Source organism: Acinonyx jubatus, chromosome C2 (assembly GCF_027475565.1).
Source record: "Acinonyx jubatus isolate Ajub_Pintada_27869175 chromosome C2, VMU_Ajub_asm_v1.0, whole genome shotgun sequence".
NCBI classification, from domain to species: domain Eukaryota; kingdom Metazoa; phylum Chordata; class Mammalia; order Carnivora; family Felidae; genus Acinonyx; species Acinonyx jubatus.
In genome coordinates, this window is record NC_069384.1 from 137,840,345 (window position 1) to 137,852,772 (window position 12,428).

The 12,428-nt window shown below is 39.5% G+C and overlaps 1 protein-coding gene across 6 annotated transcripts in view; it reads left to right on the top strand.

The window, feature by feature from the left end:
* UBE2E2 (ubiquitin conjugating enzyme E2 E2) overlaps nucleotides 1-11,759 on the top strand; it is a 371,623-nt gene extending 359,864 nt beyond the window's left edge. For all 6 annotated transcript variants that reach the window (XR_008298019.1, XM_027040964.2, XM_053221513.1 and 3 more), the window contains one exon: nucleotides 10,878-11,759. Coding sequence is in view for 5 of the 6 variants with exons in the window: in XM_053221514.1 (XP_053077489.1) it covers nucleotides 10,878-10,975 (98 nt within the window). In the remaining variant the exon portion in view is untranslated. The remainder of the gene's footprint in view (nucleotides 1-10,877) is intronic.
* Nucleotides 11,760-12,428: the final 669 nt, after the last annotated feature.

The window sequence follows — 12,428 nt, forward strand, 5'->3', positions numbered from 1 at the left end:
CTCGGAGCCTCAAGCCTGCTTCAGATTCTGTCTCCCTTTCTCTCTGCCCCTCCCCAGCTTGCACTCTGTCTGTCTCCCTCTCAAAAATAAATAAGCGTTAAATTAAAACAAAATGAATGAGGTCTGATTTGATGCATGCTATCACATGGATAAAACCTTGAAAATACTATGTTTTGTGAAAGAAGCCAATCTCAAAAGACCCTATGTGTGTGTGATTCCATTTATATGAAATGTCCAGAACAAATATATACAGATAGAAAGTAGATTACTGGATACCACAGGCTGGAAAATTTGGGAGGATGAGTGACTGCCACGGGGTCCCAGGTTTCTTTTGGGGGTGATGAAAGTGTTCTAAAATGGATTATGGTAATAGTTGCATAACTGTGAATGTACTAAAAACCATGGAAGTGTACACTTTAATTGGGTAAATTGTATGAATTGTATCCCGTTGAAGCTGCTTTAAAAAAAAAAACACAACCCAGTTTCAACATCTTGGCATCTTTGACTCCTGCTTGCTTCCACAACAGCTCTTTGCAGCGGTCTTTTGGGGAAAGCAGTGTGTGAATTTCTGGTGTCTTAAGCAAGTCCTCTACTGTAAGGCTCTTTTCCTAGAGTTCATTAGGAATTATTGCTTAACTAAGCCTGGCATTGTAATCCAATAGCTTCTCAGTAGGAATGCACCATCTGTGCTGTTCTTTAGATGAGTCTATTCTAACAGAACACTTTATGTTTCAGAACACATTGATTTAATGTACATAGCACTACAGTGTTAGACTTATAGGATGAGCTTTTAAATTTTTAAAAATATTTTATCAACCGTGTACTTTAGATCAAAGCCAGTGTATTTTGTGTTTATTGAACAGTCTCAGTTCAGTGGGCGTTAATATGGAATGGTTTTAATTTTCTCCCGTCACTGCCTTAGGCCTTATTTTGTTGATCTTGCTTTTCCTATTCCTTAATAATATTTAGCAGATCTCATACCATCCAGGTCACTTTCAGTTAGCCAGTCTGGTCCATTTTTAAACTCCCACCTCATACCTGATTTAAATCTAATTTCTTCCTCCACTCCCATCAGGGTGGATGGAACATGGTCTGCCTCTCAGATACCACCTTCTCCTCCCTCTTCAAGGCCTAACTCCTAAGCATATGGAGGCTAGGTAATGAATGAAGACGGTGTCCCTTTACCTAATTTCCTGTGGTTATTATCTTCACTGCTTCTTGGCAAGCACCATCTTGCCATCCATGCCTTCTAGGTGACAGGTGACAGGTGTCAAAATGCTGCCTCTCATGGGTAGTTGGGAGAGCTCACTGCCCGATTCCCTCATGTGGAAGACCCAGCCCTGGCTCAGCCACTTAATAACCCCTTCTCCTGTGGTGTCCTGGTAAATATTTAACAACGGGCTAGGGGTGGGAGTACATACGTTTATTACATATTTATTACATATTACATATTTTACTGATGTAAAGAATGTGTAGTACACAACTTACAAGTAATGAAATATACAATACTCATTAATGTAAATGCCATGTAGTCAGTAGACTCTCCCAGCAGTGAGTCAGTGATTTTTTTCCATCCTGTGGTCGCAGCTGACAAATGAGTGGAATTCTAACATGAACAGATGATATTTTCATTTAAGAACTAAGACAAAGTGGGATGCCTAGGTGGCTCAGTCGGTTAGGCATCCGACTTCAGCTCAGGTTATGATCTCATGGTTCGTGGGTTCGAGCCCTGCGTCGGGCTCTGTGCTGACAGCTCAGAGCCTGGAGCCTGTTTTGGATTCTGGGTCTCCCTCTATCTCTGTTCCTCCCCTACTCACGCTCTATCTCTCTCAAAAATAAATAAACATTAAAAACAATTTTTAAAAAACTAAGACCAAAGTGAAATAAAGAAGGATTTTGGAATTTCACTTATTGGTGTCACGAGCAACTCCTTTGCTGAATTGAGATAATAGGTTCAATACTGGAAGAATATACCCTCCAGTTTTTATGCTTTTGACAATGTAAGGACTCTAGACATACTACACTTTTAGGTTTAATGTGTATTATTTGCATTTTTTCCATCGCTTTCTTAGCTCCAGACAATCAATAAAACAATAAACCAAGTCCTAATTTGTAGCATTTGCCAATTCAGGCTACATGCATGACCTTATTGGATGCATAATTGGGGCAAGATGCATGGCAGCACATTGTTTTTTTCCACCATACAGATGGAGTAGGCATAAAAAAAATTTTATGAGAATAGTAATCATAGCAGTAAAATAATTAAGAAATGATGAGTTGTAAGGATTCCCCTTATTTGTAAATAATTTAATTGTAGTGTTAATTTTTAATAATGGTGGTGTTTAAATTCCTAAAAATTTAAAAATTGGCTGGCAAGCTGGTTCCAGAAACCCACTGCCCCTCTCATAGCATTCTCCTAAGAGCCTCTTAGCTACTATGGTCCCCTCTTTTGGGGAGCTGCCTTCTTGATAGGACACTCATGAGCTAGCAGAGACAGTATAGACCATTTCCTTGGTGCTCCCTCTCGCTACTCAGTCAAGGGGCAAATCTCGGGCCGGGGATCACACTCCAGTCTGCTTCTTACAGGCACCCCAGTCTTTACTGTTGGGTCTCTTGGTACCCTCTTCACCTGCCTTTGAGAGGGAAAAGTCATCCTCTCCCCATTTTTGTGGTGAGGGGAGAAGGGAGACAGGGAAGTTCCACACTCCCAAGATAATAGCTCCGTACTCCCACAAAACTTCTTTCTCTCCTTTCCCATATTTTATGACGGGACTGGGGCTGTCCAAGCCAGCTCATCTTCTCTTAATAAGTCTTATGGAAGGTACTCATGGTCTCTTTAGAATTTGGGATACTCAGCGCCTTTTACCATCACTGGTTATTAATTCGGAAGTAACAGCGTATCTTGCTAGACTTGTATGCAGTTCTATTTAGCATTCTCAAATTTAAATCTAGTTTATGTTATGGATAATATTCACCATTTGGTTTAAATCAAATGTATCTTCTCAGGGTATTTAACAATCTTTCTGGTTTGGGCTAGGCCTATAATTAGTAGTCTTGTTTCCCCACATTCCAAAATACAAAAACTTTAACTCTGTCCTACTCACTTGATTTAATTAGCAGATCCAGAGGAATATCTCAGATATTCCTAAATCTTGATAACATTCTTCAAAAGAAACAGAAGATTCCTATACCCATGGGTGAAATTGCTTTAAATGCTCCAAGTCTTAACCTCATCAAGATTAGGGTTCTTTAAGTAAAATTTTAGTGAAGAAAAAAAAAATGGGAAAGGGTAAAAACTTACCCTACCAGATATCAAAACACACTATAAAACTATAGTGAGAAAAGCAGGATGAACAAATAAATCAAAAGACAAATTAATCTATTGAAAGAACATCAAGTACAGAATCAAATCCAGATATGTATAGGAATCTTAGGAATGATAAAGCTAGCGTTGCACATAAAGGTTACTATATGTAAATAGAGGGGGATATTTCTAAAATACTGGAGTGAACGAAGGGGGCCTTTATAAATAAGCATGACATGAAACTGGAAAATATTAAGGAAAAATAGACTTACTAAAAAACTTAAACTTACGTATGGCACGGGGCATCATAAATTAGGTGAAATGGCAAATGATACACTGAGAGAAAATATTTTCTCCACACATAATAGATAAATAGTGTTATTGTTAGAGGTGCACTGAATTTATTTTGGCTGAATACTGAAAAGCCAGTGTTAAAATCAATGAGCAGCCTAAGGCAAGGCTGAATATTCCCATCGTAAAATGATCCTCTGAGATACAGCAGTAAATATGAAATTTTAAGAATTTAAGTAATATTATAATTTCATTATTAAAAATTCAGTATGTTTTTAAAGTTTGTCATTATGATGTACCAATGTAATTTCTCAGCACTGCCAGCTACTAGATGGCTCCTGTGCATATTTGCAATACTTAAATAGATGTTTTCATTTAATGAAAAGCATGAATTGGGAGGAGAGGTTATTTATGCCAGTGTAGGTTACTGGTAATGAAGATTTTGCTCTGAGGTCGGTAGCTTCCTTTTCCTCTAATAGTTACAGAAAGGTAAAGACTTGCCTTCTCAACTCCCAGACCCTGAGGATTTGGCTGATGGTGGGGGCACAGGGTCTTTGAAGTGCTCCCGTGAGCGGAAGCTCTGTGCGGTGCTGAAAGAAATCACTTTCTGAATATTGACGAAGCAAACATAAGGTTTTTTCCCCTCACATTTTAATTTCTCATATTTTTACACGCTTGCTGCTTCCCACAGTCACTGGATATGCTGCCTTCCCTGCCAGCAGCCGTTGGTCTTTCCCAAGTCCTTTCCTGTCAGTGCCGGTGTTTAACAGCAGACAGTATTACAAACCATTTTGTTCCAGCAGCCTCTTCACATGTGGTAGCTGCTCTTCTATCTCACTTGGAACATGTTTGAATACCTGAGGAGGCAGGTCCAAATTATTCCCCTGCGTGTCACAGTGTTTGTCTTTGGCTGAAAGAGATTTTCCGTCCAAAGTGACACTCGTATCGCTTACCAATACTTTTAAAGCCACTGTTCACATAGTAGCATTGAGTACGAATAAGCACAATAAGTATTGTGCTTATTAAAGATGATGGCAACTTACATGATCTGTGAGCTCCACAAGTTCATTAAAGCTAGAAATGGCGTCAAAGGAGGCATCTGTCTGTTCGGTCTTCCAAACACTAATGCAGATTTTGGCTAAATACTGAGGCCCAAGCTGAATTTCAGTGTATGCCTGATATTTGTAGTATATAAAGTGCTCCTTCATATTGGTAAGAAAAAATGGACAAAGGCAAACAACTCACAGAGAAAGAAATATAAATAGTGAACAAAACTGAGCAAATGTGAAACCTTAGGCATCAAGTTAAAGGCAGTTACAACAATAACAGGCTTTGTTAGCTTAACAAAAAAAATTACAAAGATAGGTAATGCAGTGTTGCTGAGAATGCCTAGAAACAAGGTAAATTCCTTGTAGTGAAGGCAGTTCTCAGCAGTATTCCCCAAAAGTTTGAGATGTGTACTCTCTTGTCCAGCACTGTTACTTAACAGGAATCTACCCTCCAGAAGTACTTCCAGCCATGTGCTCAGAGATTTATACAAAACTGTAATACTAGTTGTCATAACAAAACATGAGATCAAATTTAAGTGTGCATCTGTAGAGGAACGGAGAATTGAATGCTGAAGAACCATGAAGGAATGCCCTACAATTATTAGAAATAATGAGCTAGGTGTATTCGTACTGCCATATAAATGCAAGCACGGTGTATTGTTACAGAGGAAAATGCAAGTTGCAGAATGTTTTTATGTGATTCCCATTCGATGTAAACATAAATTTAAAAAAGTATGGAGGGATGAGTTTCGAACCGTTAACAGTGGTTACCTTGAGATGGAAGGAGTATAGGGATGGAGGAAATAGAGGGAAGAAGGTAATGTTTTTGATATCATACGTACTTGTTTGTTACTTGAGTTTACTATAATGAGAATCTATTACTTATTCATTTTGTATAAGACTTAAATAAAACTAGGTTAGACCGAACCACAGAAGAAAGATTCCACGAAAGACACAAAAATGAGCTACTTGACATCATTTCAAGGCAGACATACAGAAAGCCTCCAGTGACTTGATGGGAGCTAAAAGAATCATGTTATCACAGGTATTATGAAACGGCTGGCAAGGCAGTCGTTTATAACCTCGAAGAATCGAAGAAATGGCAAAGTGCAGAGCACAGATTTCAATAATAAAATAATTAAGTTAAAAAAAACAGAAAAGTGAAAGAAAGCTGTCACAGTCACCATCAGGTCCCCTTCTCTGACTTGCCAATAATTCACATCTAGAGAAGAAACGTCTGTGATGAACCAACTTATAATGGTACTACCACACAGGGATACCTGCCATATGGAGTGATATGGTTGCTATTTTGTGTGTGCTTCTCACTTATTGTCTCATGTGTTTCCGTCCATACTTATATTCACTCAGTAAACAGACTTAGCAAGAGGGAAGCAGAGTGACAGGCAGAGCCCCATGAGCCAGGATTTTGTTTAGCTCTCGTTCTCCAGTACCCAGTACAGAGTAGGGACTCAATAAATATTTGTCGAATGAATGCATAGGTTCTAGTCCAGGGGGGAATACAGATTAGTAAACAGCCAACGAAAAGACAGTATTCTCCGTGCAGTAATAGGGATGGGAACACTCAAAACAGAAATGGGACGCCTAAGACTGCAAGAAAGCTCCTAGAAGACATCCCCAAGGATGCTATGCTTGAGCTAAATGTTGAGAATGAATAGAAGCTTTCCAGGCAAAGGAGGTGGCAGAGGCAAAAGTTCAGACTTAAGGAAGAGCAGGGCTTATTGAAGAAGCTGCAAGCTGTTTTTTCTGGCTTCAAGCATGAGCAGAGGAGGCTAGAAAGACTAGGTCTAGATCAAAGATCTTGGAAGCCCTACTAAGGACTTTTAGATTTTATCTGAAGAGAATGTCTTCACGAAGACAATCAGATTTAGATTTTAAAATTTATTTTTATTTTATTTTGAGAGAGAGAGAGTGTGTGTGTGTGTGTGTGTGTGTATGGGGGAGGAGCATAGAGGGAGAGAGAGAATTCCAAGCAGGCTCCACACTCAGCACAGAGCCCAACGCGGGACTTGATCCCACAACCATGAGATTATGACCTGAGCAGAAATCAAGAGTCCAATGCTTAACCAACTGAGCCGTGCAGGCACCCCAGCAGATTTGTATTTTAAAAGATGCACAAGAACACTTAGTTGCCAGTCTTTATTTTGAAAGTAATAGCAATTTTGTATGTGCATTACAAGAATTAATTCATTTAATTCTCATAACAATCTATGGAGTCATTACTGTTATTGTCTCCATTTTGTAGTTGAGGAAACTGAGGCACAGAGAAGTTAAGTAATTCGCCCAAGGTGACTCGGTTATTGGTGGAACTGATATATAAACTCAAGCAGTCTGTATCCAAAGCCCATGCCCTTTTCCTGTATTCTGTACTACTTTTGTTTGTGTTGTTTAAGAACATACTTGTTTTCTTAAGAAAAGGGAATCAAAATTTTTTTCCATGTAATTTTTCCCGTATCGCCTACCAACCAAGATAGAATGTTCTTTGACCTTGCAAATAGAATCATTCAGCAGTTTAGTAGTCTGCCTGTCTTCTCCAGTCCCCTCTTACCATACAGCTGCTGCTTTATCTCCTTTAGTCTTGCTTCTTGTCTCCCTCCCCTCCCTTTCTGGATAAGCTTTAACCTATTTGGCTTCCAGGGTACCCAGTGTAGCCCCAGCCAAGAAAGAGAGGCCAGCTGGGCCATGAAGATGCAGGAGGAGTTGTCTGACACTTCACCTTCCAGAATCAAAGGTGCACAGACCACAGATCTCAAAAAAAAAAAAAATGGGAGAGGGGGCAGAGTACTCAATATGATCACCTTTCACTCACTTGTAAATAATCATGATGGCTGTTCAGTCAAGAAGCATTTAGTGAATAGCTTCTCTTTGCTCCTGAAACTGTGTTGGGAGGCAGAGGTGAGGCCAGGAGGTAGAGCTGGGAGAAGAGGAAGTTGTACTGCCCCTTGCCAATCAATGGTCTTTCAGTCTTGCACTTTCATTCAGGCTAGTATTTCATAGCTAGTATTGTGTCAAAAAAAGTGATGACATTTTTATTAAACAGACGAGATGATGTGGTTTAGAGGTCTAGTTAATGATGAGCATTATAAACCAACTCTCACCCCCATTATTTTCCATTGACCCCACCCTGTAAATCCTGTTCCTCAGCCTCAGGGAACCTCTAATAGAGGCATCAATGGTATTTGGGAGAATTAAGTGCTTAAAATCATCCAGCCCTGTGCTGTAAGCATAAACATGCTCCTCTTCTCAAAAATTCAAATTTTTGCTGTGAACAAGGCAAAAAGTGTAGAAGACTTAAAATTTAATTTACTTATCCACTGATAAATTTTGTGGATCTTCTTTAGTAAGAGGAGGAAGACCAATAGAGGATAATATCAAAGACGGATGAAGATTTGGGAAAGTAGTAACAATGTAGAAACCTAAAGTGATGGGAATTTTTTCTTCTTTTTTAGAAAGAAATTGTTAGAGAAACAAGTAATGCATGTTTGGAAACTGTTATTACGTCCCTGACATATCTGTATCCATGAAATATGAAACCTTTGTAAGGAGATTTGTTTTTACTTAGGATCGTAATTATAAATACACTACAAAGAGTGGGTCTCATTCCATTAAATTCTCTGTGATAGTAATTTGCTGCTTATATATTGCATAGTTTTGACTCACTATAACCTACAATCTTAATTTTCTTCTATTCATCAAAAACATTTTAACATTGAGAACTACGTGGTTAACAACACTTGATGTTTAAATTCCCTCATTTTATACCTTTATGTTATTCCTTCATTTGTACATTAAACAAATTTCAGATTTGCATAAATTTGTGAAAGTGTATGCACAGTAATGTTCCTCACAGCATTGTTTATAAAAGCAAAAATTGAAAAGAGCCCAAATGTCTCTAGACCAGAAGTTGGTTATTCAGGTAAATGTTAAAAATGATGAAATCAATTTGTGATTATTGACATAAAAACTTACTTACCATATCATGATGTTTTAAGATGATAAAAGCAGTCTCTACATTAATCTTTTTTTAATTGTGTGTGTAGAGAAGAAGTTCAGGAAGATCGATGAATGTTAACAATACTTCTTTCTGAGTAAATTTGGAGATGGTCTTCACTTACAACTTTCTGTCTTATATGTATTGTTGGAGGTAGTTTTTATTATTAATTATTGCTTTTACAGTTAGCACGTATAATTTTACAGGTGGAAAAAAATAGTCTTTTTAAAATCAGACTTGAAAAGGTAAAAGGATCTCTGAAAGAAATGTAATGTTAAATTGTTTCAGCATACAAAGAAATTTTGCACAATGCATGTTAATTTTATCAGTTCTCTGCCTTGTGAGATTTTCCTTTCTTCCCCTACTAAAATAGTATTAACACTTGATATAAAACCTTTCCCTCCCACAGCTTCCTGTTCCGTATCCTTCATCTGTCCCCTTCTTCTTCCTTTCAGCTGCAGTGACAGACTTATCTTGTTCCCGTATGCCCACACTGTGAGGATATGATTTGAGGCAGAACATTAACATCACTGGTCATTCTGACATTAAACCTGTCCTTTACCGTGACCATTGAGTTAGGAAGCACAGATGGGTCTTTAGTGCATTTCACTAATGGACATTCTGTTCAATTAAACACCTGTCTTCAGTGACGTAGATCTCAGCTCTTAAGAATACCTATGTTTTCACTAAGGTTTTGCATTCTAGACTGAGAAATTGGAGCAAGATGATTTTTTTGTGACTCAGACCTCTCTTCGTCCCTTCAGACTCTAAAGTCATTACTTAATCTGAACTGCAAGACTGCGTTTTTTTTTTTACAGTATCTTAGCCAGTTTCCAAGCATTTGGTATTCCTAGTTTTCATCTTCTTCAACCTGGTTGGTTTAGGCAGTGGTTTCAGTTATAGGATTTGGGCAAGTGAAGAGAGGCAGAAGTTCTGAACAAACCCAAATAGTGGGTAGTCTATGAATTTGTTTGTGATGTAAGTGAGCATAAGACACTGGCCTCTGCCTAGAATAATCATAACAAGCTGAACACAAATCCAAGAAAACATAAGCAAGGTTGTAAGCAGTGTCTTGTCAAGAAGGCTTTCAAAAGCTTCAGCAGCAGCACCCTCACCAGATCATTAAAAGGTGGTGTTTCTCTTGGACCTCTAATATTAAGAAGCTATAACCATGAATGTCTTACTAGGCTAGAATTTCAGAATCTTCCCCATTTATCAGTTGTATTAGAGCATGGGCACACTTCCTTACTCTTTTCTTGTCTTTAACATAGTGTTTGCTACCTTTTCCCTTTTGGTTCTTTCTTATCCACTTGCTCTAATACACCCAAATTCTCAACACCAAAAATAGAGGAAATAAAAATCAGATGAGAATAGAGGAAAAGGGGGTGCATTCTGGGGTCCCCAGAAACCTAAATTACTTTTTCTTAATTGCTCTGATTTTGGGGGGTCCTGTCTGGGTGGAGAGCAGGCTCCTGAGCAGTGTGTAGTGAAGTGTGGGGGCTCCAGGCTCAGAGCCTGGCACCTCCACTTACTCCGTCTGGAGCAAGCGACTTACCCTCCTGTGTTTCACTTTCCTGGTGTGTCAGCTCCTCCAAGTTTTATGGAATTAGTATGTTTGTGTTAGGACGTGGTGTATCTGAATATTAGCTATTATTTAATATCTACCAGCATTTTTGTAATAAAGAGCTATATGGATTTTGACATTCCCCAGTTTGGAGGGAGAGGTAGTCCATCTTCCCCTGTGTCAGTGGGTCTCACTCGGGGCTGCTGCTTGATTGTGTTTGGCTGAGGCTCTTGAAGGCTCCCTCAGTGCAGGCCACCAGGGGGGCTAAGCCTCCGGGTGGAGGACTTAGCCAAGCCATCGCAACCACTTCCCGAAGAGTTCTCAGTGAAGAGTCTATCTGAAAACGAGGGGAGGAGGATGGGAGACGTGCGGTGGGCACAGGGAGAGAGAATGAGACCTGTCAGGAAACATGACAGGAGCCATCAGTAAAGGCACAAGCAGATGACTCTTTGGGCAACTGGTGTGAGATGTGATCTATCACTGGCAGGGCATTTACAGGTCTTGCTAAAGCAACGTGGTTCCAGGGTAGAGAGCCGCTTTCCACCACCTCCCCGTCTGCTCCTTGAACGAGGCCTAGCTTTCCAGACACTCCTTTTCCCCAGCTCTGAAAGAGGAGGTGCTGCTGCTGTTTACTGACTCCCGGCTCTGCTTCCCTTCCAGCTGACCCTCTGGTGGGCAGCATCGCCACACAGTACATGACCAACAGAGCAGAGCACGACCGGATGGCCAGACAGTGGACCAAGCGGTATGCCACATAGGGGCCTGCTGGCTGCTGCCCCCGCCGGACCTGTGCAAGCACATTCACCAAGTGCATCAATAGCCCTACCCACCCCTCCGGACCTCGGTTCTGATCTTCTTATTTTTATTACATTTTGAACCTTTTTCTGATGGTGTGTCATCCATCCCCTGTCCCTTGTCCCTTCCTCCTCTTCCTCCTCTTCCTCCTCTTCCTCCTCTTCTCTCTCTCTTCCCTCCACCCCTGCCTTCTCAATTTATTCCCTTTTTTTGATTTCTATTAACTTGAAAGATTTGGGGTTTCTTTTTTCCCACCTCAACATGGATGGGAACTTTTGTTTTCAGTGCAAACAATGTCAGATCTGTAATAGTAAGAGCTTTCTTACAAAGCTTCGTATTACTGTGTGGTTTTGTTTTTTGTTGGTGTTTGTTTTATTTTGGTTTTTTTTCCTTTTATGTGATCTTTGGGAAAACACGAATTCAGAATTATATCTCATTTCTACTTAAATGTAGTGCTTAGGATTAATTTTTTGTACTGAAGTCTTTATTGGTGGGTGCATGCTACTGGGAACAAGTTTTTTGTACAAAAGCTTCAATCAGAATCACTGTGCATTACTGAGACTCTGTTTATCACTAGCCTTCTGTCTCCCACACAGAAGACTGTTGGATTGAACAAAATAATATGTATTTTGATTTACTTAAAGTGCTTGTAAATTTCTTAGGGACCTGCCACTTTTGACTGTGGATCAGTTGATGTACACTTGTATTATTAAAGCACTCAATAAATCACTGTGGCTGATAAATGCACTTCTGGTAACCCAGCGTTTGCTTTGTATCCTGGTGACCAGCATAGCCCTACGTGCAGCGAGGCTTGTCTAATTCAATTACAGATTCAAGTGTATTTTTCATCTCAGACCTCTAATATTTCTTTGTAGCTAAGTTGCTTACCATGTGGAATTTCTCCAGCTGTCAATAACCTGATGATTTTATGGTTGTTTCAGGTCACTGTCACTTTACATATTGGCCACACATTACTTTGTCATAGACCTCCTTTCTGTTACAACCTTCTTTACTTGACAATTAAAATACGGGACTCCAAAAACAGCCTTCTAGTGGAAGTCAAGTCAGACTGATCATTGTGTTTAACCACTGTTGAATTTATTTCTCTCCCTTTTTCCTCTGAAGATTGTTGTCGTGATTACCCTTGAGTTTGGGTTTTGTTTTTTCTCTATAGTTATGGTGGGAGAAGTAAACTGTGTCAGTCATGGTCAACACATTCACTGACAAGGGTATGTATATCTGGCTTTAACCTTCAGACTATTTTAGGTATGTTTTGTTTTCTCGCATAATTTTAGTGGAAGAAATAAACTCAACTGTATCATTCATGGTCAATACATTTGTGACAAGGGTATGTCTGTCTCGCTTTGACCTTCAGACTATTTTAGGTATGCAGCTATAGAGGCAGAAGAAACTTGC